Below are 25,713 nucleotides of genomic sequence, written 5' to 3' on the forward strand. Positions count from 1 at the left end.
GATAGCAAATCAAACTGGCAGTGAGTCTGTAGCATTTCTTGCACTTGCAATTTTTATCACACTGTCTTGTGAGCTGGCCACCTAAGGCTGAGACTCCATTTAGGCCCTGTCCAAAGAGGTGCCCTTGAGGAGTCATAGCTGGATGTCAATGGGCCTGTCCCAAATGGCACCCTAAGCCCTTGTGGTGTTCCTCAAAGTCAATATTTTGTGACATAATGTCGCTTTGGGGGTCAATGTGAATCTGCAAGAATGCAAATGAAGTGTGGCATTTGAAGCAAAGGTTATGAACTCCACGAGACCATTGGTGCCTCATTTGTCATTTAAGAGTTCCAAGGGGTGCTCAAGAGTGCCTCCATGTGGCCAAATGAACTTTTGGCAGTATTTCACAGAAATGTCCACTTGGATGAGGACCACTGGGACTGAGGGTGGTCCATTTAGGACAGGACTCATCTCGATAAAGCTAACAAAAATCTTAGTTTATAAAGGGTTTTGTGCATTTCTCTAATTTGTTTACTGATTCGCCATATCTTGACATTTCCAGAGGTAGGAAGTTGTTCCTTCTGAACACCCATGAAATACACAAAGTACATTTACAGCTACACACACATAATGCACACATGGACTAACACTGTTTACACATTTCTTTATTCTGTTTCAGAATATTTCAGAATCTTTGTACAAACTAAAGCATATAAAAAGTGTGTGCTTTATAAAACATTGGCTTACTCTTCTTTGCCGGGCTCAAAACCAGCATCCTGGCAAAAACATCATTTGATGTCATGCCAAAGGGCACATCACATCCTCTCAACAAATCAATGATCCTGCAGAGATGAGAAGAGGCGTGTTCCACACATCATCTGGTGGTTTTTCCATTCTCATGAACATCCATCCTGATAAAGAAAACACAGCGAGTTAACAAAAAATGACTGATTAATGTGATCACAGGATACACAGTGAGAAGAATATTGAGGTCAACACACCCATTTTCTTCTTTCAGATGTTGATAAAGTTCAGCCTTGTTATTCACTGAACTCAGTCTCCCTGCAAACTCCTGATGCTTCCTGGAGTTGGCTTGAGTTATTCTGTTAGTCCAAAGTGTGAGTAGAGACACAGGACCTGCAAAACAAGAGACCATATTTGACAGCTGTTTCTACTCATACACAGATCTGATTGGCTGCTGTACCTCATATTGGCACATTCTAACTTGCCTTTTCATTCACTTTGGATGATGATCTTTCTGACTTGACTTGTAGCTTCTAATTCGGAGGATAAAATTGATGCCGTGCACGTGCAGTACAAGTAACTCGACTGCGCTGGAGCTTTCTTCGCTAGTTTTCTCATTAAAGATTGATCATTAAAAACATCATGTAGGTCCACACACAATGGTCCATTTAAGTGTGTATGTATGTATTATTTTAGCAGAACATCTCACATTGTCCAAGGGTTTCTTGTAAAGCTAGGTTTATGGCTTTTGGATTGAAAGTTGCAATGCATTCTTGAGCATTTGATATTCACCAAAAGGCATACATTCTTGTTCATTATGATATTTAATTCTTAAAATTATTTTTAAAATCTATAATCCAATGTGATTAATAAATAATAATAATATATTTAATATTTCTATATTTAATTAAATAAAATAAAAATGCATCGCAACAGAGGATTGATTGCCAGAAAAAAAAAAAAAAAAAAAAAAAAAAAAACATAAAAGCGAACCTTTAGATTTCTCCGGAGGCTGCTGCTGCTGCTCTGTAGCTAAACGTGGTTTCTTGTTCAGGGGCTCCGGGGAGTCCGGTGAATCTTTGATGATTTCACATTCGCTCTGTTCATCTTTCTCTCGCTCCATTACCCCTTTCAACCTAGAGGAGAAAAAGGACATACAGTATACATTAGAAACACACATATCAGGAGAATAATGAAGAAATCTACAAGTAGCTGCAGTTTGACAGAAGTTAATGTGAACGTCAGCATCTTGTTTACCTCTCAGAGTCTGTAGTCCAGCCCTTCTCCTCTGTGTCCTTGCCATTTTTCTCAGTTTTGTCCTCTTTGTCCTCTCTCTTCCTTCCCCTTTTTTTCCTTTCCTCCTCCTCAGGTGGTTTGCTCCGACAAGCACTGATACAATCCAGCACACGTTGGTGCCGCTCACTGGTGCCCACATGAGTCTTTACTAACGTCTCCAACTCATTCCACATGATCCGATACTGCTCATCACTATATACACAAAACATAAGCATCAACATACATAGTAAACATTTATTCACTAACACGACTTTAAAAGTGTGTGCACACACAAATGCTGCGTCAAAATCAAGCAGCATTGTTGAGAAAATAAATGAAAATCTCCATTTCAGTTAACATGTTTAGAAGGCAGCTGACTATGTAGGTAGTAGATAGCATGGCAGCTCACTAGGTTTTGGAACAGAGCCACACAACAAGACAAAAATCGAAACCTGATGTGATATCCTCACCGTTTGGGACCTTTTCCTCTGGAGCCCACGGTTGAAATGGGCAAAGGGTCACTCTTCCTTTCCATATCAACAAGATTATAGACAGTCTTCTGACAGGTAAGCACATCTTCATCTGTTAGAGTGTCCTTCACTATGAGGTTAGCTAACGGTACCACCTGGAATATACAAACAAAGATGACCACAATACACACACAATATGCATGGAAAAAAACTGACCAAAAATTCTTCAAAACAGGATTTGCTTATCAACCTTTTTGACTTAAAGGCCCCCCACTGTCCAACACAAGATGATTCAAAGCCCCCCTACATAAAATAATATTAACAGAACTATAAACAAAAACAGTTTTTTATGATTCCGTCATCCAGCGCCCCTCTTGGAAGTTTGCGAAGGCTTCCAAGTGGGCCCCTGGTTGAGAATCACAGATTTAGATGTTGTCCCTCACCGCCTGCATGTTGAAGATGGTGGTCTGGGAGATGATCATTGGCCAGTATCGTGTGTGTCGTTCTAGTTGAGATTTGGCTCTCTCCACTGGAGCTCTGCCTGCTGCATCTACCAACGTGTCCGGGAATGGAGTCAAACGATTCTCACGCATAAACTCACCGAAGTCCTGAAAAGAGATATTAACAAGATTTACTCTGCATGTTGTCACAATTTTTCCCTCTAATGAATTGGATTCATCTGTGGCTGTTGTGAACCGCAAAACGCTTCATTACTAAAGTACCTCTATGATAATGTTGAAGCTTTTGCCATTTTAGTTGTTCGTTTATAGAGAAAGTTGTAATTACAAATTTGACAAAGTCATACATGTTTTATACTGATTGGAAACACGTAATTATGGTTATCACTACATTATGTGAACGCAGCACAAGTCAGTAGGTCAAAGACAGTGCTTGTTGAGCTTACAGTGATGCGGTAGTCGGTCACTCGGCCACCGCAGCCCTCGCTGATGGAGGGCGGGTCCTCCAATGTTGAGCGTGTGCTGTTCAGGACATGCAGAAAGATTTCTCCTCCATGGCTGCTCAACATGTGACTGATGACCTTAGACCCGGACTTGCGGGGCTGCTCTAGTAGCACAGATCGACCTGGTAAGACCCAAGACAAAAGGAAAATATATTGTATAAAGCATGTACTTCCACAGTTTCATAGCCGAGCCTTTCTCTTTCTGTTACCAAAAATATTAATGAGTGAAACTATATACAATAAGAAAAAAAAAAAAATGTATGGTGGGGTAGAGAGATTGTGCACACACACCATTCAACAGGAAGTTGGTGAGGCAGGAAGATGGCCGGCTGTTAACGTCCACTGGAGAAATACGATACGCCCCTGTGCAGTAATGCAGTTCTGCAAAAAGAAAGAAAAATCATGAATTTGTCATGGGACAGAAAGAAGAAAACGTTCCCAGAGTTCCACTCACCTACACTGTTGGTGCGTGGAGTGCACCATTTGAGTGTGACCGTTTCCTTCAGCCCACTGTCTCTGCTGGTGCTGCCGGCCATGTGCAAATCACCTACACATGAGAAACACAAAAATGAGTAACATTCTGCTAAGTTTATCCTTTTCTTTCCCACATAACATCAGATTTAGAACATGAATTTACAGAATTTTCATTTTTTAAATGAACTATCCCTTTAATTAAATCATTTATCACTGGTCTATTACTATTATATTAAAAAAATACATCTTTTAATTGTGAATATATCTTTAACATGGATCAAAAAGTTTTTCACTTGATACAATTCAAAGACTTTTTTCAATATTTAATTAATAAAAAGTGGTAAGTTTAGTAATAACGTGTCAAACTTAGAAATGTCTTTATATTCACTCATTGATTAGAGTTTAATCATCAGATACAATATGTTTATTGTTGAAAATATAATGTATGATTGTTTTATAAGCTTATGCTCCATGGGTCAAAACTGACCTGGAATGTGATAACTGTTTTTTGGGGGGCGGGGGTTTGCGTTATAAAGGTTGAGAACAGATGCTGTGGTCTAATGTCCAAAAGATTTATGCAGTGAAATGTAGGCTGTGTTGGATTTTTGATGCAAAAGACAGATTTACTCACCACTCTTAATAAATTCCATATGTGCATCACGATGGTGCAGAAGCTCAACGTCGTAATTTGCTGAAGTGTTAGCATGCTGCTCCTCCTTCTCACACAAGTACATACACACACAAATACACATACGCATCAGCAGCTGGGCCTCTACACTACTAAACACATCACAATCTACTGCTGCTTTCATGTTTGAAGAGCACAGATTATAAAATAACTGTGCCCTCACAGATATGATGTCCACAAAGGCCTCGGAGTCTCCAAGCTTGTTCACATGTTGTGGAGATCAGAGGCTGTAAGCAACAAATAGAGCTTACACACGTTAAGAACAGGAGAAGAGAGGAGAAGGACTGGGAGAACAGAGACGGGTGGACTCCATGGAGCAGGACGTTTCATCCCTGGGGTCACTGGCCTCAAACACACATCTTAAAACTACTGTGTGTTTCTGCAGGGAACTGCAGCTTTTAAAAACACAAGCGACCAGAACAAGAAAACACACTTCACATCCGGCCACACCCAGCCAGGGCAAAATACATCACCCAGAAAGAAGAAAGAGATAGAGATAGCAAAAGCAAAAGAGAAATACCCCCAATAGAGAATAAATCTGGGGGCTGAAAGGGAATCTAAAGGGTCAATTGTTCATCCAGCTGGGGGCTAATCTACACTCTGGAGAGCATGGATGTGTGGAATTATTCCTTTAGAATTGTTTAAGTCAACATGAAATGGCTTTCGCAACCCATTTAACTTCCCTGATGTGATTAAAAGTGAAACTTATTGTTAAAAAAACTGATTTTATCCATTAAGAATTGCCTAGATCATAACAAATGGATATTGATCAGTGTGATCCAAACAAGTTGGTTCTGTTCACTGTTTCAAAAACTCTTAGAAATCAGCCGAAATGGTTAAAGCATTAATCTAATTCACTTACTTAAGCGCATTTAAAAACAGTGAGTGTAAACACTTTTTTGCAAGAATGATATTATTTGTACCTTCAAATCTAAAATGATTTGGGGACAGAAAGCTGAGAGCAATAACAGCATTATAATAGAAATAAAATTGTTAAATCTGACTTTTATTTCAGAGCTTCTAGGTGCATCCAAATAAAAACCCTTTTTTTCTTTAAATTATTTAAGACTGACCAACATTAAATTACAACATTGAGTACTGGCAAGATTTTAGAAAATCTGCATTACATACAAGAGTAGCCAAAAGTGATGCAAAATAGTAAATTCAAGGCAGAATAATATTCAAACAAAGTGCAACATACCTTTTTTTGAAATAACATACATATAAGACCAGAAATGTGCCTTAGGAAACTAAATAAGGCAAATTTTGATTTCATGTTGACTTTCTGCATTAAATAAGAATAATATTTCTTATAATCTTTCCTTAATAGGCCTTATATTTTTACACTGTAAACAGTATTATCCAAATCTATTAGCTGTGCTTAGGAAAGAGCATTTCAAATTATTATAGCCCAATTAAATGTAATATGCATATGTGTTTTTGAAGCTCCCATTAATAATCAGAGATTAGCAAGAGCTGGATGAGGGGGTGGGGTTTTGATCTGGATAAGTAATAGTAGCTCTTGTAAAGTACTGACCTGCTCACAGACATTTAATGTAGGCTAGCAAAACAAACAATAAACCATGAAAACAGCAGCTGTGTAAGCAACCGATACAGTGCAAACAAGTGATGAAGAGCGAAAGAGAGAGACAGGCAGAAAGGAGACTGTTTGACAGTCAGTCTGACCTTCATTGGGATGTTTGTGATGGTGGTTGAGGCCAAATCAAAGTGCTGCTGAACCAGCACATTCAGTTTGCAGGCTAGATAGCGTCCAGCTCGCACACTGTGAACCTCACTGCTCAACACTGATGAGAGCTGCACACACAGAGAAGAAAAAGAGACATTACTACACAATAGTGACAACAAATTTGCAGTTTAGTTCTGTTTAATACTGAACCTCAAAAATAACACATAATAAGTTTGAAAGCATGAAAGCAGAATGCTTTAAAAGAAGAGCTGGGAATCAAAAACGGGTACTATTTTTAAGAATAGTTTTGTCTGATTTTTAAAAATACTTCTGTTTCATAAAAGTTAAAATGTTGTCAACAATTATGGAGCTGGTTCATTTGATTAAAGGCTCAGAACTCTCTATAGAAGATTTTTTTAAATATCTCATTATGTAAATCCCAATGGAAATTCATTTGCATTTAGCGCTAGCGCAGAGAGAGAGATGCTACCTCTTTCTTTTGCCGATCCGAAACCAGAGTGTCATCACCCTGCGGGTAGATGTGGACCAGCACAAGCTCACACTGCTGAATTGGCATCATTCTGCACAGTTAAAAAAAAATCACGAACATTTAAAAAAAAATATATATATATATATATATATATATCGTACAAATAATTCTGTGAGAATAAAAGTGACTCCAGCACACAGAGGTATCAGAACTGACCTGTCAGAGCCAGCTGCCAGTTTGTTCTGCTCTTGAATGGTTTCCAGCACACAGTCCTCTAGCATTCTGACATGAGTGTCACTAAGAGGGAGAGATATATACACACCTTATCATTCAGAAGTTTGAAGTCGTAAGACTTTTTATGTTTTAGAAAGAAGTCACTCATATTCATGCAGTAAAAACACTGATAGTGTGGAAATGTATTACATTTTAAAATAATTGTTTTCTATTTTGAAATACTTTTAAAAAAAATAATTATTTCTGTGATGACAAATATCTCAAAAAAAAAAAAAAAAAAAAAACTCATGAAAATGCAGATCATGTTGTAAATAATAGCGAAAAATTGTTCTACCCCTTAGCGGTTTTTGACTATTTATACACAGGTATAGTGCTTACCTTTTGGCATTGGTGAGACAGATAATGCGCCCCCTATTGGCCACTCTGTCAGCCGTGTCCATCAGAGCAGTACGAGCCTCATGCTGATATTCTGTAATCTTACACAGTGATTCTACAGCTGCCACCAGCCCATGCAGGACACTGCAGCATTCAGGATCCTGACGAGGGTTTGGAGGCCCAACAGCAGCCAAGGCAGCCATCAGCTGACAAACAGCACAGATACACACTTAACACTAATTCAACACAATGCTCAGATTACTCTGGTACAAGAAAGGTGCTTGATATGGACATGCAGAGTGACAGATGTGCGTTTTACCTCCAGTGTGCTCTGATCTTGCTGCTTCCAGCTGTTCAAGATGTGAACCTCAGAATCGCTCACAATATAGTTCACCTGAGAGACATTGAAGGAATAGTTGAAACAGAAATGTAATTCTGTCATTATTTACTTAACCGCAATTAATTCCTAAGTTATATCCTACTTTTTTCTACCATAGGACATAAAAGGAGCATTTAGTAAGAATTTTCACACAGCTCTTTTCCATTCAAAACAGTTAATTCACTGCGACTCTATCTATAAACAGTGCCAGTTTCCATTCACTCACCAGTTTCTTGGTGGGATAAATGTCATAAAGGATTCGACAGTACTCCATGGAGCACTCGATTGCACACGTCCAGAGAGATTTGGAGACTGGAGCAAGAGGAATCACGCCCTGTGAACGGCTTTTGGTCAGCATGTCACATTCAATCAGCTGCCGGCTGGACTCTGCCATGTACGGGCAGTGATCGACCACAAAGGCCGTCTTGTGTGAAACTGAGAACATCCTCATCCTGGTCATGCAGCACAGGGACTGTAAAAAATAAAATAGGCACTTGAAATATATGGATTTATGGCAAGAGAAGCAAACCCTGCTCCTGCTCACTGTCCTGCAGAGTTTAGCTCCAACCCTAGTCAAAAACACATAAAAATCCTAATCGATTAATTGAAAATTACAGGCATGTGTGTTGAAGTAAAGTTGAAACTGAACTTTGCAGGAGCAGGACTACTCTTGTTATATGGTAACGTTATCATGTTTTCAACTTCAAGAGAGGTATGAATATATTAACGTTATACACAGAGAGACATAAAATATAGTCACTATTGTATAACCAAAGTATATAATAAGAATAGGGTATATATAACATTACATAAACACACACACACACATATTTATATATATATATATATATATATATATATATATATATATATATATATATATATATTAAATGTAAATAAACCTGTCAACAGAGTACACAAACAACGAGCATTAGCCTAGTTAAACATAGGTTGACAATTACACTAGACGTGTCTCTGAAAAGAAAATGTCATTACCCTTAAAAAAAGAAATTACTTAATACATGGTTGTCGAGGTTTATTAATTGATGATAATCACGTAAACAATAATAGTTATTATTTAATCACCTTGTGTCACAGAAACGCAGCTAGCTTTAGCTTGCTAGCATCGCCAGCTAGTTTTCCATCGTTGGAGAATACGCACTCTATAAATCCACTCACATAGAAAATAATGCTATATAATTGGATTGATAAACAATAAACAAACTCAAATGACGAAGGGATTACATGTAAAACGGAAAGAGACGAATTAGCAAACGGCCCGACAGAAGAAAAATAAAAGCGCAAGGGACATAATACGCCGTTACTCACATCCGTCTATTATGGAAAGCCAAATGGGTCAAATTTCGCCACTATCCAAACGCGTTTCATTCTCACAACGCCGGTGTTTACGGCGTTTAACACGAAAAGACGCCGCAAATTACGGCGTATTGTGGTACAAACGGCGTAAATTACGGCGTTTACAAAGCAAATTCGCCGTCATTTTCGGCGTTTTTTAATCCAGCCAATGACGCCGTTTCTGACGCCGCAGGCACGCTCTTTACGCCGTCTTTGTCAGACAGAAGCGCCGTAATTGACGGCGCAATGTGGATGGCCTGCGGCGTCAGAAACGGCGTCATTGGCATCACTACAATATTCTAAATCAGATTAATCATATTTGTTATGTTAGAGTTATATTCACAATCACAAGCATTTTTGATCCAGTTTTGTCACATGATCAGAAATGAACTAGTCTGGTCTTGCTAAACTCATCGATGAGTGGGTGGGTGTTCAAACGTTCCGGTGTTCATTACAAGGAAACTCTTCTGCAACCGAACTGACTGGTCCTCTTTGAAACCCCGTGAAACACGGAGTTTGTTTTTTACGATTATCACACGTTATTATGCCGTTATGAACTACTGAACCAAAATCAAACTGCGCGTGTTGGCAGATTAAACTTTGACGCGTTTCGTTATTAGTTTTTTGTCCCTTATGGCCGTTCATACTACTACTACATCATCAGCTCCTTTACTGTGGCGCTTACATCAGAGACGGCGCGCTCGTGTGGCGCTCGAGACACTCCTCGAACAGACAGGCTCGAGACCAGAGCTGACGCATAGGTACGTAGCATATCATCATTTCTGTTTGACAACAACAACACACGCGAGCTCATGATAGGCGAGACACAAGCTTACGTTCTGCTTTATAATCCGCTCTGGGGTTATCGGGTTAGTTATAATAAACTGTTCTTTTCAGGTTGATTTTATTTTGATTTATCACCTTTTATGAAGGTATCTATATTACAAATGTGACAATTTGATTCTCTGTCCAGATAAATATAGCATATTCCTTAGAGACAGAGCACGTTACATTTTATGAAGGGTGTCTGCCAGAATAAAAAAAAAGCACTATCACGGTATAGTTTCGAGTTTACAATCGGTGTCCTAAAAAGGTGTGTTTATACTGATAACAGTTAAATGATTAAATGAAGCAAAGCTGCTTTGAAACGATCTGTATTGTATAAAGCGCTATACAAATAAAGGCTTCTTGTAAAGATAGATCATACTGGTAAGTTCAGTAACGGCAATGCAAATGTGCACAAGCAACCAGAAGGATATGCAGAAAAAATGAGAGTATCCAAAATAGCCATGTGTGATAGCTATAGCCACATTTTTTTTTGTGTGTGTGTGCAGTTTTCTGCAGGACAGATGTGTTAATGAAGGTCTTTCACCTCTTATGTGTTCCTTATGTATTCTAATATCTGTTTTATGCTAAAGTAGCTCAAAAATGTTTGTAACAGGTGTTTGTGCAGTTCAGCTGCAGACAGGACTTCCATGGCAGAGAAACCTTTAGTCACTGCAGGGAACAACTTCCCGCTGGATTACCGAGGAGAGCAAGGTGTTTCATGTTCCAGACGGGACTCTCGTGGGTGCTTTGTAAACCCTTGGACAACATGGCAGTTCCCCTCCTTGGGTACCATTGCTCGCCTGTTCCTCATGGAGAAGAACAACAGTAATGTGCCCAGTGTCAAAGAGGTAAACAGCACACATTTTGTGCTCGGTTTAGAAGTCACTGATCAGGAATGCATTGATTCGGCAGTGTAATATATATAAATTATAAAATACAGTATATGTTTACTTTTATAGAAAATTACATTAAATGTATGAAAAGTAATCATATATAAATGTATATTATGTATTTTGTAATTTATTTTGTATTTAAACATTTATATAAAAATCTAAATGTATATTCAGTATTTATGTATTTATAAATGGGTATGAAATGTAAATTTGCAATTATTAAATTGAACAAAATTATATGCATTTTTTTATTTCAAATTTAATTTAAAAAAGGATTAAAAAAAAATTTTATCCTCAGGTTCTGGACCGCGAGCTGCCGGTTCTGGAGCCGTATTTTGTCCAGAGGCCAGATCAGTGCGGGCAGACGGGCCCATCTGTGCGAGCGACCTGGCTGGGTCACGCCTCTGTTCTGGTGGAGATGGAAGGACTCGTGGTTCTGACTGATCCCATGTTCAGCCAGAGAGCCTCTCCACTGGCATTCGTGGGCCCGAAGCGTTACCGTGATCCGCCTTGCACTGTAGAACAGATTCCTCGTCTGGACGCTGTGGTCATCAGTCATACACATTACGATCACCTCGACGCAGGCTCTGTGGCAGCGCTGAATGTTCGCTTCGGTTCTGGTTTGTGCTGGTTTGTGCCGCTTGGGTTGGCCGAATGGATGAGGAAGGCCGGCTGTGAGAACGTCACAGAGCTGGACTGGTGGGTGGGGAGCCGCATTCCCGGGCATGATGATGTCACGTTTATTTGCACGCCTGCACAGCACTGGTGCAAACGCTCGCCTGTGGATGAGAACAAAGCATTATGGGGTAGCTGGACTATCATAGGGCCCAATTGTCGCTTCTTCTTCGCTGGGGATACGGGATACTGTTCAGAGTTTAAGGAGATCGGAAAACGGCTTGGACCGTTTGACCTGGCTGCTATCCCGATCGGAGCGTACCTGCCCAGGTAAGACTGTAAAGAAGAGCTGTGTGTATAAAACAAAATGTCATTAATTAATGAATCTTGATTTTACTTGTCTTGTATAGAGGGATCATGAAGTCTCAGCATGTGGACCCTGAAGAGGCTGTTCTGATTCACATGGACATTCAGGCGAAAACATCGCTGGCCATTCACTGGGGGACATTTGCTTTGGCCTATGAGGTATCAGCCCATCTTTCTCTCGCTCTCGCTCTCCCACACATCAATTTTCTCAGTGTGAATGGCTTTCACTGAGCTGGCCAGCGGTCACTGCTCTGATTGTGTGTAATAGCTGTCCAGCTGCAGTTGGGGAGTCCAGTCTTCAGTTTTCTTTAAAAATGTGATGCAATATACAGGATATTTATGCATTTTTATGCAACGAAATTGCAAAAAAAAAAAAAAAGTGATTCCCCCAACACCGTTCTCACTAGGCTACTAAAGAGTCATTTGTTATTAATTTCTATGATAAGCAAACATACTACACCACAGAAAGTCCTGGGAATATTTAATTTCTCATCTGGTTTTATTTCAGACGTTAATAAATACATCAAACTTACAAAACCTTGAGCTTCACAAAAGTAATATGCTACAACTTCTGTAAAAATGTAAAAAATCAAATCTAAAAAAAAGAAAGTGTGCTGTTTTACAGCTTTTCGATAATGTTCACGTCGCATAATTACATCACTTTATAACGTTCCCATTGCAACAGGGGGAAATGGCTGCTCTTGTGTGAAACGCAACATTTTTCAACTTTCTGATATATGTGACTTTTTTTGCAACGAAAATGCGAGGATTATGAAGTCATGCAAGCCCCACATATTTTGCACGGAAATCTAATGCGTCGAAAGTGCGGCGTATTTGAAAAAAATTCGGATTTGGCTGATTATGCACTAAATTATACGATCGCATAATTGTGTTTTTCTGGAGGGACTGTGTAGTATTTCAGGCTTCACTGTTGTGCCACGTTTCCACTGTTCATTGTTTCCATGCTTCATCTGGCTCTGGTTTGAGCTGGTTTCTAGATTACAATTAGCGGATTAAGTCAGTTTAGAGAACTTACGTTTTACTGTGTCTCAGGATTAGGCTAGCATTGTTTATTATATTTGTCAGACCGAGGATTTTTAAGGGGAGAAATTTTTCTGACCTTTATTTAGGTCTCACTTGGTGAACTAGTAATTCAGTATTTGGATTGGGGATTGTTATTGCACCAAATCCGGAATAAATTACAATGCAAAATCGTTAGAAAACAGTTTACTTAAATTGTAATATTTCTCTTTATTATTATTATGAGCACAAGAGATCCCGTAACCTTTGAACAGTGGTACATATTAACTACTACAAAATGTTTTATTAAAATGTTTTTGAAAGAATTGAATTAAATCCTGTTCCTTGCTGTTTATTTCTCTCTCTCTCAGTATTATCTTGAGCCTCCAGCACGTTTGCGTGAGGCTATGGTGAATCAGGGAATGAATCCAGATCAGTTCTTCACGCTCCATCACGGAGAGTCACGGATGATCAACCACAAGGACTCGTCCAGCTAAACCATAACACGGGAAGTGTGCAGACACACACATACGACTGCTTTACACAGGCTGCATTTTTATAAATCATTTAGAAGATTGTGCTGATCCAGTGGCTGGACTCTGGATTTAATGCAAAATGAATGTATTATATTTCTATTTTGTTTAATATAATTTGTCATTTAAAATATCATGGAATGACCATAATAAAACAACATCTGAGTTTAACCTGTGTTTCGAAGCTCTGCTGGCTAGAAGAAGAACATGGTTCAGGTGAGAACAATTACCTGTGAACACTGCAGCGTCCATAAGACGGAGAAGAACCAAACCTTAAGAAATTCACTTTATTTGCAATTGTTTAATAACATCATTCCTCAGATAAAAATGCAATATTACAGGAATATACAGCAGAGATTAATTTAAAACTTCCTGTCAAGAACCATACAATCTAAAGATATTTTTTAGTTTTTATTTACTGGTAGCGTGCGTTATAAGCAAGACACACTCTGTCACCAAAGACAGACTGACAGATACAGATACAAACTGTACAATCACTTATTTACAAATCCAATTTTTTGTTGTTTTTTTCTTTTCACTTTTTTTTTTGAAAATAGGAGTAGAAAAAGTGATTGAATCTTCAGATTTACGTAGCGTATTCTTTTTAAAATCTAAATGAACAAATGAAAGAATGATGGAATGAAACAAAAGAGTCAGTAAAAGTAGAGGAGGGAATGACAGACCATGCAGACGTCTCACAGACTTATCAATAACACCTGGGGTCTAAACTCGATTAAATAGTCCAAAATGTGAATGACCTCTGACGGTGTTTCGTGAGAGTCCTGAATGGTCAGCACTGATTCCTTCGAATTCTACCAAAAGCACGACACGCATCTAATTTTAATTCAGCTCGTAAATCTAACAAACAGCTCAGGACCTTGAGACTACTCTTCCCGTCCGCACCGTCGATCAAAACTAGAGAAGCTGCTTGTGTGGTCACCGAAATAAAGCCACTGAGACTCAGATCCGCTCAGATTTGATGGACTTGAGTGGTTAAATGACAACCGAATCGCATCCAAATAGTGTGACGCAGATTCGCCTTTCAGCCAACAGAAAGACTTGTGGGACGGTGTAGATGAGTGAGCGTGAGGGAATCAATTCCCTCAGTTCTCTCCTACCCTATATAGAAAGAGACCCAACGAATCAAGACCAGAGCTGGAGCATTACTGTATGTCCATCTCTGCAGAAAGATAAAGAATAAGCCATTGCAACATGTTCACTCATACATGGAGATTTGTGCAATTCGAGCTGCTCATCACAATCGTTATCGTTCTGATCATTTCTTAGTCTCCAGTGCTACATTCGCTGGGTGGAACTAGAGGTGGGGAAATGCCACTTAAAATAGAAATGGTTCTGCATTCATTCGGCCCTACCCGTGATTTCGGATTTCAAAAGCAGTCGGTGCTCTTAAAAACGCCGAAGACCCGTCTCACCTACTGCAGGAGACAGCCTGAAACAATCTGCATTCATTTATCGTCCCACCTGTTGAAATGAAACTATGGCAAGATTGACATTTTGAGCTTAGGGCGAAATTAATAATTACACGACGACAGCTAAAATCTATGCATAAATTCATCCTTCACTTGGATTGTGTACGATGTGTCGAACTAAATGTGGTTTAAATGTGCAAATTGTGATTATTGCATCACCACCTTAGCTTTTAATTTATCATTAAAACTCATTAACAAACTACATTAACTTATAATATCAAATTAACAGTCATATAAAGGAGGACATTAGAGATACGTGCTACACAAAGGTTAAACCAGAGGGCAGACATTGCAGCTGTCCAGGTTTCCTCTGGGTCAAAGGTCAACCCCACGGCACGTTCCTTCAGTCTGACACATGCGGAATTAGCCAACGAACACAACATGAACCCAGAAACACCAGATGTGCATTACTGGGTTTATCCAAATAAAACAAAAACACCCTAAAGACTGTGGTTTACTGTAATGTTTTGTGAACTTGAAAGGTTATAACAATGCTGCTCAATTGCTATGGATAGTTACATACATTCTAATCAAACAATTTTTTACATTTTTCTTTTCAATATATCCTTTTTGTTATTAGGGAAACGTGCGTGTGCTCTACTGCTACTGATGGCAAATCGAAAATATAAGCCACAACCAATCAGAGTCCATCAGGAGAGCGACCTACACTTCCCCCACTTGAAATATCACGACTTTGGCCGTTCCCTCCAACCAGATCTGATAAATATTTCTCGTATATTAAAATATATAAAATAACTTCTGATTCTCTGAGAGAAGAAAAGCTACATTACAACCATTTGGGCAAAAAACCTCACTGAGCAACTAATAAAATATTCAGTCAAATATTTGGTACGTTTCCCCAAGGCCTGAGCGGACAGCTCTCTGTGTTCATTCATTAGTGGTTTCGTTTAACACAGGGGCTGCTTTTGTGTCACGAAAGCTCGTGGCTTTTCCACACCGTTCTATCATGTGCAGGTGCTCGGAGGGGAACGTGATGCGTTGATCTGAATAAAGCAGCGGTGAAAAAGCCCTCGGATTTGAAATCTCTTGATTAATCTCATTGCACTCCTCCCTCAGCAAAAAAAAAAAACGCCCAACCATCCTGCTTAAAAACAGGCCGTATACGACTGGAGTTTCAAAGGAGCTACTGCGGTGAATAACGAATGATTTACTCTATATTTCTCTATCATAAATTTAATTTCTATCTATACATAATCACTACATACATTCTCAAACACGGTTGTGTGTAGCCATTTTAACCCTGACATTCAGCAGATATAGATGAGTTTATATTGTCGCTTTTCTAGTGTTAATTCTTTTCTAAGTCTATAAAAATATACAATCATTGGCAAATGAAGGGAGAGGACGACTCCGTCTGCTAGGTCGATTCTTAAGATTCCATGCAAACGCAACCAAAAACGAGAAATAAATATTCAAGCATAGCATCCAAATCCATTATTTCCAACCTAAATCTCCTCGCCGAATGCGGATTGTCCATGAGGCTTGAGAAATGACAGGGGATTTCTAATGTTTCCACTTGCAGCCTTAAATAATAGTGAGAATTTATGTGCATGACCAACCATTTAGAGTGAGCCCATTCACCGGCATGCGGATGCCGTAATAAAACGCCTTCACTGTGATGTCTGCTGAAGAAAGGACAAGGAGGGTGAGTGAATGAAAAGATAAAAGGGGGAAAAGCGCGAGAGAGAGAGAGAGAGCTGCTCTTGCGTATCATGCACCTTTCAGCTGAGCACAAGATATGCAAAATCATTTTCACACCAACGAGACACTTCTCTTCTCCGTCTGTATTTACACCTTCACTCCTCGTCATCAGTGTTTCCTCAATGTTTAAAATGAAAACGACAAAAAAAATACTCAAAACGCTTGGCACACCAAAAATAATCCTCATGCAGAGATAATTGAAACCAACGGAAGAAAAACATCAAACCAAACTGACCCGCACAAGATTTTCAAAATACTCAATACTCAAATGCACCCGATTTCAAGTATGACAGGTTTCTTCGATTTTAAAGTTCTGTAACTTAATACACAACAGTGAATATATTTCTCTCTGTATCTTAGATTTTTGTACAGCTGTAGTTCTGAAAGAAAACTGTTGTACAGTCAAAGTTATTGCATTGTTTTTGCATATCTTGTGGTATGCAAGCACATACGCATGCACTCACGCACTTATCCTGCATAAACTAACACGAACACCACACGAACACGCTCGTTTCTGCACTCTGCATATGCTAAACACGGAGAAACTCGCACACGTACACAACCAAGGCCTCGAAAATATGCCTGGGGCAGCCTCACAATGACATATGGCACGTGTGTGGAGGAGATATGAGGGCGAGGTGGCGGCTTTGGAACAGAGCAGGTGGATTCTGGCTACATTTGTCACGTTTTTTTTTTTTTTTCACAATCTTTGCATCATCCTCAGAGCAGAGACCTCCTGTAAACAATCAGGAACTCTATCGCACCCACAAAAACAGCACAGGACCAGAGACAGAAATCAAATGGAATGGTTGAGGCCTGAAACGAAACGCCAGGACGCTCGGTGTAGAAAGGGAAGAGTCGGTTTGACAAAAATAGTCGATTATCTTTTCGTGTATGGAAAGAGAAATTTATATGGTCTGAAGTAGTGTGCAAAACAGTGACAGAACTTCTAACTTCGGAGAGAGATGCCTGGAAGTGGATTTCTCATCAGCGGATGTGTTTAGGGGACACCTTCCATCAACACAATGCTAATGCTTCAACACCTTATTTGCATAATAGATCAATAAGTAGTTCTCTGTGTCTGCCGAACTGCATGGAAACAGCAGAAAAATATCCTTAACGATAATAGTAATAATAATAATAATAATAGCGATCAATAACGTTGTATGATGATGACACTGCTGATGTTGGTACTTTCATAATGATGATCATATATTTAGCCCTGTGTGAACTACATTAGTTTGTTTGTTTTCTCTTAAATGATGCGCTACCCAGACATCCCTGAATACTCCACCATTCTTCCTCTCTTCAAAGTGCACCTTATTTACTGACCTTCCAAAGATCTGCTGTTTCCTGTGTCGAGCAGGTGGGATCATGACAGAATCGCAGCTGTCAGCTGAATGTTTCTGGAGATCAGCAGTGAAGAAACGTCAGTAGTTTCAGAGCAAAACGCGAGTCCGATCCAACAGCAGCAAGGGGAACCGTGAGACCTGTCAGTGCTGCCTGATTCCAGGCGCGTGACACTGCTCATTTACAGCTTGTGAGCTACCGATAAACATTGTGAGTGAGACACGCTTCACCTCTGACAGGAATGAATAAATAAATAAATAATTGGTTGTGTCAGTAAGAGGCATTAGATTCACAACACTGCATCTGGCATAAACATCTTAAATGCCTTCAATAATAATAAGAATAATAATTTAAGAAGAAAAAACAAAACAAAACAGCATCCACCTGTGTGCAATCCATGATAAACATTATAAACACTAAATGCTGGAAGATAAAAAAAATAAAACATGAAGCAGATCTCGAATAAAAGGCCACTGATGCAATGACCCGTACCTTGCATGGCTAGCAGCTACCTGAAAGCCGAAACGGTACACGAGAAAAAGAAATGTGGGAGTAAAAAAAAAAAAAAAAAGTGCAGGCTTACCTAGAGAATAATGGGTGGAAATCAAATTTAACAAGCAGCAAAAATCATTAGCTGAACGAGAAAGCCGAAAAGGAGACGGATGACATTTCTCTTGATGAACAGATGGAAGGATGGACGGACAGTCCCGTGAAAGGAAAGAGAGCGAGAGCCGCTCCAGTGTGTCTCTCTGAGCATCTCTTGAACCCCTGACGGCTCCCGGGCCAACAAGATCCACCTGCTCGGCACGACACGTCCACGCCGATGAGACGGCCGTCGAGTCCTGCCATTACACACACAGGTCAGCTCCCACCGGTGGATGGACAGATCCCACTGCTTGAGCAACAACAATTCCCTTAATTCCCTGCTCGGTCAGGGTTGTTTTTCCATTTCCTTACTGCGATCAAGGTTGTGAGAACTGTGAGGCACTTTTAGAAACACGCACACAAACATGTACACACGCCTACTCGCTCGTGCTCTTGCAAACACACAGACGAACTAAAAACCAACTCGGTCTCAGCTAAGCAGAATGGCCTTATACCCCTACGGTAGGTACACGCAACAGACGGGTCAGACTGCAGGACAGCAGTGTCCTCGGAGAGAGCTGGGCTAAGACACAGGAAGTCCTCCGTGCTGCTGCTGTTCCCCCTACAAGCTTGTCACGCACTCCATATCTTCGTCGTCCATCAGAACGCTGTTCCTCTGCCCAGCCCCCTCGGACTGCTCTAACTCCGTCCCCAGCAGCTCATCAGAGCCTGTGGGGGTGGAGAGGCCCAGTGCGTGGCTGCAATGGGACTCCTGTGAGCCAGTGTCTCTGCACTGCATGAAGGGTAGCAGGTTTCCGTTGGCGTTGGGCGGCGCGTTAGCATTGAGAATGTTGTCAGCGGCGTTCTCCATCTCCTCCATGGTCATGTCGCAGGCGTCCGCTAGTTCCTGCTTCGCTACCTGGATGAAGGTGGGATCCTGTGCATACCGACCCAAACCCTCAGATATCAACACCTGAGTGGAGAAAGTAAGACTTTGAGGACTGTAGACAAGACACTACAAAAAAAACCCAAAAACAGTCACCATACACCACACACCATTAAGCGTTTTGGTCGATCAGAAGTAGACGAGCTTGTACTTGGAGAGTGTTTTAATCTCAATCCACTTTCAATCACTTCTGTACTGATTTATTTGAGAAGAGGGTCAATGGGCGGGTAAATGTGTGAGCTTTTTCTGATCTTTCAATTTAATGGAAGAAATAAGCTCACAATTTAGATATGAACGCAACCGAAGATGACGAAAAAACATACGGAGAGCGTGAGAAATCAGGAATGGTAAGGGAACATTGTGCTTGGGAATTTTTTTTTTTTAATCTTCAAACCAAACTTGGGTCTTCAGTCAACAAAGTTTAAATCCCATCTGGCTAGCGCACTTCCCATAATAATAAGAACACAATTGACCACGAGCATTTACACTACAAAACGAATCCGGTCTAATGTGTTTTCGACTATCTCAAGAAGTTGTCGAAAGAGGACAAGCTCAAAGCGTTTTAGACCCCGTTTACATCTGTATTTAGCGTTGCCCACTTGTGATCCGATCGACCAAAATGCATCTTAATTTCAGATGTAAACAGGGCTTGAAAGAAAACGTTTTGGAACCAAAACAACCCACAATTTTAAGATTTACCATTGCCTTAAACAAAAAATAATGGTTTTCCCAGTTAAGTCTTGCATAAAGTGAGGGAAAATGCATCTTACCGCCTCCACAAGGCTGCCGGCGCTCCCGTGTGCCAGGGATATGGAGTCTCTGCGCGAGACCGGCGGAACCGTGAGGGACACGGGTCGCTGCGTCCTCTGCACGCTCCTGCTGTGGTTGCCGTTACTGTCGCTGTACCACGAGCTGCAGTTCACAGACGGCATGCTGCTGTTGAGTTTCTCGTAAGATCCGCTGCCCTCCAACCGCAGAGAAGGAACGGGCTGGTAGCACGGCCCTCCCCCGCCGCGGCCGCTGGGACTCGCAGGAGGTGTGGAACACAGACGCGTGAACAGCGTCGGAGAATGACTCCGTCTCAGCAAGGGACTTAACCCTGCCACAGCCAGAGCCTTTGAAAAACAGATGATGAATGAGTGAAAAGGCTTCAAAAATGCCTTTGTCCAGCATGTGTGTGGATAAGCTCACCTGATGATGCACTAGGTGCAGTGGTAGTGCAGTCTTCTGAGAAACATCAGGTCTGTTATGTTTTCTCAGACACTCCAAGTGAAAGGAAGACCGTCGACCTGTTAAAAAGTAAACATGCATTTAACTTCAGCATCACATCTGAAGCAAAACTAAAGATTGTATGGGTACAGTATGTATGTGTGTATTTACTCAGTGCAGTGGGGCAGAGAAAGGCCCGGCGCCGTGGAGACTGCCACAGCCTCCTCTCCTCCTCTACATCCACCTCCACCATGGGAGCCAACTGCTTGCTCTCTTCATCCTGAAATTCCAGCCTGCACCCAGCACACACATTCAGAATATTAATATATTAGGTAACACTTTATTTTGATGGTCCACTTTAGACATTCTACTAACTATAAGGAAATTTGCAACTCAATCGCATTAGAGTATTAGTAGGCTGTCTGCTTAAAATCATTTACAGGGGTTGGACAATGAAACTGAAACACTGGCCAATGTTGGAGGTTTCACATCTATATGCCTGGCGGCCAATCTTCAGAGTGAAGCACGGGTGGATCAGTGATGGTTTGAGCTCCAATATCATGACAATCCTGATTGTATTTGATGGACACGACACTGCCGAGGACTACCAAACCCTTCTGGAGGATCATGAGCACCTGATGCTCAAACCGTGTATCAGCATGATCATGCACCAACACACACAGCAAGACTTGTGACAGAAGGGTTTGATGAAGATGAAAGTGACGTTGAACATCTCCCATGGTCTGACAGTCACCAGATCTGAATATTATTGAGGTGTTTTGGAGGAGCGAGTCCACCAGCATCATATAGTGACCTGGGCACTGTTCTGGAAGAGGAACGGCTCATAATCCCTCTGGTCACTGTGAAGGACTTCTATCTGTCAATTGGTGCTGTATTTGGATGCAAAATGAGGCCCTCACCATTCTAACAAATGATTGTGTAGTAAAACCAGGTGTTTCAGTTTTTTTGTCCAACCCCTGTATAAAAACTCTTTTTTTATTGTCCCCCAACAGACAATCTACTGTCGATAAGTATCTTTGCAACTACATATCATCTTATTCTAGTAACCTGAACCCTAACCTAACAGTCTACTGTTACTCTAATGAGAGTTGCTTGATGCAGATGTAGTTGGAAAGTTACTTTATAGTTAGTTGAATGTCTGAAGTGGACTCGATATATCAGAATATTATTCTTTCTAGGAGGCTGAATCTCACGAAACTGTCAAATTTCACCCCATAATAAAGAATAAGAAATTATATTTTGTGAAGTTTGGGGTCATTAGATTTTTCAAGATTTTTATGTTTTTGAAAGAAGTCTCTTACTGTATGTTGCACCAAGGCTGCATTTATTTGGTCAAAAATACAGTAAAACAGCAATTGTGAAATATTACAATTTAAAAGAACTGGGTTTCTATTCCTTCTATGAAATTTCGCGTCTTTGTACCAAATCTGTCATTTTTATAGAAGGCAATAAGCTACCTGAAGTCATGCATCACTGTATCGCACACCCTCTTGTGGCTTATTGTTGAATTAAATGTTCTGATTTTAATTTATGTAAAAGCAGAATATTGAAGTCTTACATGTCCATTGAGAGCATGGCCTGATCTCTCTCATCTAGAAACGTTTCATCGTACGTCTCATCCGTAGACGCTTCCTCTCTGCGTATTATAGGGAGACGACTGTCACTGGAATCAGAGCTACACAAGACACACATCAACACACACAGGTGAACTATAAGCATATTGCACATCTATCATCTGCTCTTCAGAAAGTGAGGAAACCTCACCTATAACTTTACAGATAACAGCAGTTACTCTCTCCTCAAGCTCTCATAAGGCTGACATAATGTGAACAATCAATTGAAGCAGCTTACGGTTTGTTTTGTCTGAAGCACTGCTGTCTAACAAACCGCATTGTACAGTTATAACTGATTGTGTCACATTACAGAAGCGCTGATATTATTTTTGCATGGAAACCTTATGATACTACATTTAAGAGGAGAAATGTTTTGTCAAGGGGCACTTCATAAAGACTGGAGCTCCACTAACAGAAATAACTGTATATCCAGTTTTTTTGGGATTGTGCTGAAAACATGTAGTACTTCCTGTTTAATAGCTTGCAGGCAGAGCTTCTTGTATATTTTGGTCGAAATGAAGAGCCCCTTCAGTACAGCCTGGAAATGACCAGCAGGAAGAGCTTCAACACTTACACCTAACATGGCCGAGCAGAGCGGTTTTCAACTGGTGGGTCGCAAGTTTTGATAGCAGGGGAAAATAATGCAACAACCATACAAACATGCTTAGTTAAACCTTAATCTATTTGTTATGTTGATGTCAAAGGGTCTACATTCAAGTATTTAGCAACAAATTCATCTATCAGCAGTGCTATTAAATATTATATTTATTAATATTTTGAATTAGCTTTTTATTTCAATTTTTATTTAAGTTTAAGTAATTTTAGTAATAATTAAGTACTTTAACTTGTTGAACATGAACATATTTCACGTCAGCAGGTTTGTGTGAATTTTTCATCACTGATGGCATGAAATCTGGGTTCAGAAGAATAACCAGTTGAAATCCGCGTGCCTAGCACATGCTCATTCAGCTGTCAGCCAATCAGGAAAGCTGCTCACAGATCCTGCTAGATAAACTTATGCATGGAGTGGATCTCTCAACACACTGGAGAGTGTGTGTTGCACACATTTCGCTTCAGATCAACCCCAGTATGGACAGAGCATACAACAGCCCTCCAAAGAGATGATGTCTCTCTCTGTCTCCGTGAGAGGAACGTACCGCATGAAAGAATCATAGAAACAGCTCCTGGTTCACATCAGGGGTGAGATAAACCACAATTAGGAACCATATTCGAACAAACCTGAAAATCTCCCCACTAACTCGCACATCTGCTTTAGTACAGAAAGCACATGGCATTCTACCTCTTATTAGGAAAGCACCATGTGGGCCGTGGCAGTGGGACGGTGGTGAGGGGAGGCCCCGTTTGTCCGTCCACTGTGCTGATGGTAGGTTTGGGATACCGGTGTCCGATGGCTGTGTTGTTGGCGTTGTTGATGTTTGCGTTGGATCCTGAGGAAGAGTAACTGCTCGGAGTGAAGGTGGAGTCGACGAGCTTCTGATGAGAGGGAGATTCTGCCTCGCCGGGACTCCCGGATTTACTGATGTGCAATGGCCGCTGTGTTGTGAAGGATTGTGGGAAGGAGGCGTGACCATCACTCTGGTTATAATAGTTGACGTGGTTCCCGAAGAGGCCCCCAGACCGCTGCAAAGACAAATATGCGAGCATGAGTGGTCACATTTACGCAAACCTGATCATCCCTCCCCGTTCACACCTGGTATTAATATTATCAGGGATTTTTAGTAGATTTCAGGGATAGATGTTAGTGACATGATGTCTTTTGCAAGTACATGTTTGCATGGATGTAAAACTTCAGATTTTTTTTTTCTCGTTTTCTCATGATCAACTTCATTTTCTTTTGATCTCAACAGGGCACAACACTCAATAATATTTTATATTGTACTATACTTTTATATTATACTTATATTATATTATACTATTTTATATTATACTTATATTATACTATTTTATGGTTACTACTACTAAATTATATAATTATACTATTATTAAACTCATTTGGTTTGATTTCTACAGTTTCTTGATTTGTACAGTAACATGCTTTCAGCTATATTTAGTGATGTCTACATCTGATTCGGATTACTCAACACAAATGTTAATACCAGGTAAATGAGGCCAAACAGACACACATACACTTTCCACTTCCTCTGTTCACTCTGCACTTACATTCAGACAGCAGTGATGTTTTTGATTTTTCTAAAACAACTACAAATGTTCTTCAACACCACTGATGACTAAATCCAAATGAATCATTCTTAATAAAGTTATTTCCTTTAAAACTTGATCTGTATGATGAGGGCAAAGCGCTGCTCATTAATGACTTGTGATATCTTTAGAAGTAAAGCTTGTAAAATTGGAAACGTTTATGAACTTAATATGAACATAATGATTTTGTTCAACTAAATAACAAATGGAAAAAAATAATAATAATAATTTAAGGCCTCCAGTGCTGAGCAATGAATCTAAACAAGCAGCTCTGCCACAGCAACCCTTCACAGCCAGGAAAGGACTCTGGTTTGAAGATCCGGCTGATGGTCGCATGCAAGTGGGCAGAAGCTCCGGCAGCAGAAGCGATGACGTGAGCAGAGAAGAGAGGAAATAAGAGGCAATATCAGACCTTTACCCTGAAGATATCATCCTCAGAAGCAGTACACACGGTTTCTTTCATGGCTCTCTCCAATTCCTCCTCCACAGTCAGGTCCCCTGATATCGCTCTTCTGATCTCAGGACCCATATCATGCAGTGTACGCAGGCCAGCCTGGTCAGAACACACGCAGATTCATATGCTAACAAAAACACACTTCTCAGTTGTAGCAGGTGAAAGTGTGCATGTGGTCTTCTGTACCCACCTGCAGTGAAAGAGCAGTCTTTGGGGGAATTTTGGCCACCAGGCCTTGTTCCTTGCGCTTCTTAAATTTCCTGAAGTATTCCTGAATCAGGAATGTGGCATAGAACTTCCCCACTGTTACTTCATCATCTGTTGGGCAAGGTAACACACACTCAGGTTTTGTTTGCTGGGTGGTTATGTTGCTTCTAGCATTTTTCTTTAGTTAATAATACATATAAATACACTTGACAGTTCTAGGACAGGAGACTACATTTCTTTTTATTTTTAGTTTACAAGTTTGGGGTCAGACAGATTTTTTTTTTTTTTTTTTTATTCAGCAAAAATGCATTAAACTGATCAAGTGTCAGTCAAGACTTTTACATTGTTACAAAAGATCTTCAAACTTTCTATTCATCAAAGCAGGGTATTAGATCGTGTGACACTGAAGACTGGAGTAATGATGTTGAAAATTCAGCTTTGCATCCCAGGAATAAATTCACATTATATTCAAATAGAAAACAATAATTGGTAACTATTTAAATGTCTGAGTAGTGTACTGAAACGTAAA

General features: G+C 40.2%; 3 protein-coding genes across 6 annotated transcripts in view; 1 reads left to right on the forward strand and 2 right to left on the reverse strand.

The window, feature by feature from the left end:
* Nucleotides 1-627: 627 nt before the first annotated feature.
* Nucleotides 628-9,263, reverse strand: ints13 (integrator complex subunit 13). Its single transcript, XM_039668255.2, has 17 exons — nucleotides 8,843-9,263; nucleotides 7,983-8,228; nucleotides 7,697-7,771; nucleotides 7,381-7,583; nucleotides 6,985-7,065; nucleotides 6,769-6,859; nucleotides 6,278-6,406; nucleotides 4,535-4,619; nucleotides 3,884-3,976; nucleotides 3,721-3,810; nucleotides 3,373-3,551; nucleotides 2,912-3,076; nucleotides 2,469-2,623; nucleotides 1,981-2,211; nucleotides 1,717-1,859; nucleotides 981-1,116; nucleotides 628-890 (listed from the first exon to the last, which is right to left on the reverse strand). Exons 2-17 carry the CDS (start codon nucleotides 8,214-8,216, stop codon nucleotides 854-856), a joined length of 2,127 nt encoding a protein of 708 aa, XP_039524189.2. The 5' UTR covers nucleotides 8,217-8,228; nucleotides 8,843-9,263; the 3' UTR covers nucleotides 628-853.
* A 213-nt stretch (nucleotides 9,264-9,476) lies between these two features.
* On the forward strand, nucleotides 9,477-13,538 carry napepld (N-acyl phosphatidylethanolamine phospholipase D). 2 transcript variants are annotated; one of them, XM_039668266.2, is made up of 5 exons: nucleotides 9,477-9,873; nucleotides 10,554-10,788; nucleotides 11,132-11,778; nucleotides 11,859-11,973; nucleotides 13,206-13,538. In XM_039668266.2, exons 1-5 carry the CDS (start codon nucleotides 9,746-9,748, stop codon nucleotides 13,329-13,331), a joined length of 1,251 nt encoding a protein of 416 aa, XP_039524200.2. In that variant the 5' UTR covers nucleotides 9,477-9,745; the 3' UTR covers nucleotides 13,332-13,538. The 2 variants fall into 2 exon arrangements, with proteins under 2 accessions (XP_039524200.2, XP_039524201.2); XM_039668267.2 differs by lacking the exon at nucleotides 9,477-9,873 and adding an exon at nucleotides 9,887-9,981.
* Nucleotides 13,539-13,640: 102 nt separating this feature from the next.
* Nucleotides 13,641-25,713, reverse strand: part of cacna1c (calcium voltage-gated channel subunit alpha1 C) — a 113,162-nt gene continuing 101,089 nt past the window's right edge. For 2 of the 3 annotated variants that reach the window (XM_089127146.1, XM_089127144.1), the window contains exons 40-48: nucleotides 25,168-25,295; nucleotides 24,942-25,076; nucleotides 23,604-23,944; nucleotides 23,461-23,487; nucleotides 22,249-22,365; nucleotides 20,841-20,962; nucleotides 20,652-20,749; nucleotides 20,231-20,575; nucleotides 13,641-19,487 (exon numbers count right to left, since the gene is read on the reverse strand). In XM_089127146.1, the coding sequence (XP_088983272.1) occupies nucleotides 19,137-19,487; nucleotides 20,231-20,575; nucleotides 20,652-20,749; nucleotides 20,841-20,962; nucleotides 22,249-22,365; nucleotides 23,461-23,487; nucleotides 23,604-23,944; nucleotides 24,942-25,076; nucleotides 25,168-25,295 (1,664 nt within the window). In that variant the 3' untranslated portion in view covers nucleotides 13,641-19,136. The remainder of the gene's footprint in view (nucleotides 19,488-20,230; nucleotides 20,576-20,651; nucleotides 20,750-20,840; nucleotides 20,963-22,248; nucleotides 22,366-23,460; nucleotides 23,488-23,603; nucleotides 23,945-24,941; nucleotides 25,077-25,167; nucleotides 25,296-25,713) is intronic. The other variant, XM_089127145.1, reaches the window with a different exon arrangement.

The sequence above is a fragment of the Pimephales promelas genome, chromosome 24, assembly GCF_988280905.1.
Source record: "Pimephales promelas chromosome 24, fPimPro1.hap1.1, whole genome shotgun sequence".
Lineage (NCBI taxonomy): Eukaryota > Metazoa > Chordata > Actinopteri > Cypriniformes > Leuciscidae > Pimephales > Pimephales promelas.

Excerpts from the sequence above, each read along its gene's own strand:
- ints13 (XM_039668255.2), bottom strand. The coding sequence starts at position 8,216 with ATGACCAGGATGAGGATGTTCTCAGTTTCACACAAGACGGCCTTTGTG. Across the intron at positions 3,077-3,372 it reads TGACCGACTACCGCATCACT|GACTTCGGTGAGTTTATGCG; the intron begins GTAAGCTCAACA and ends ATCTCTTTTCAG. Across the intron at positions 1,117-1,716 it reads GCCTCCGGAGAAATCTAAAG|GTCCTGTGTCTCTACTCACA; the intron begins GTTCGCTTTTAT and ends CTTGTTTTGCAG.
- napepld (XM_039668266.2), top strand. The coding sequence starts at position 9,746 with ATGGCCGTTCATACTACTACTACATCATCAGCTCCTTTACTGTGGCGC. Across the intron at positions 11,779-11,858 it reads ATCGGAGCGTACCTGCCCAG|AGGGATCATGAAGTCTCAGC; the intron begins GTAAGACTGTAA and ends TGTCTTGTATAG. Across the intron at positions 11,974-13,205 it reads CATTTGCTTTGGCCTATGAG|TATTATCTTGAGCCTCCAGC; the intron begins GTATCAGCCCAT and ends TCTCTCTCTCAG.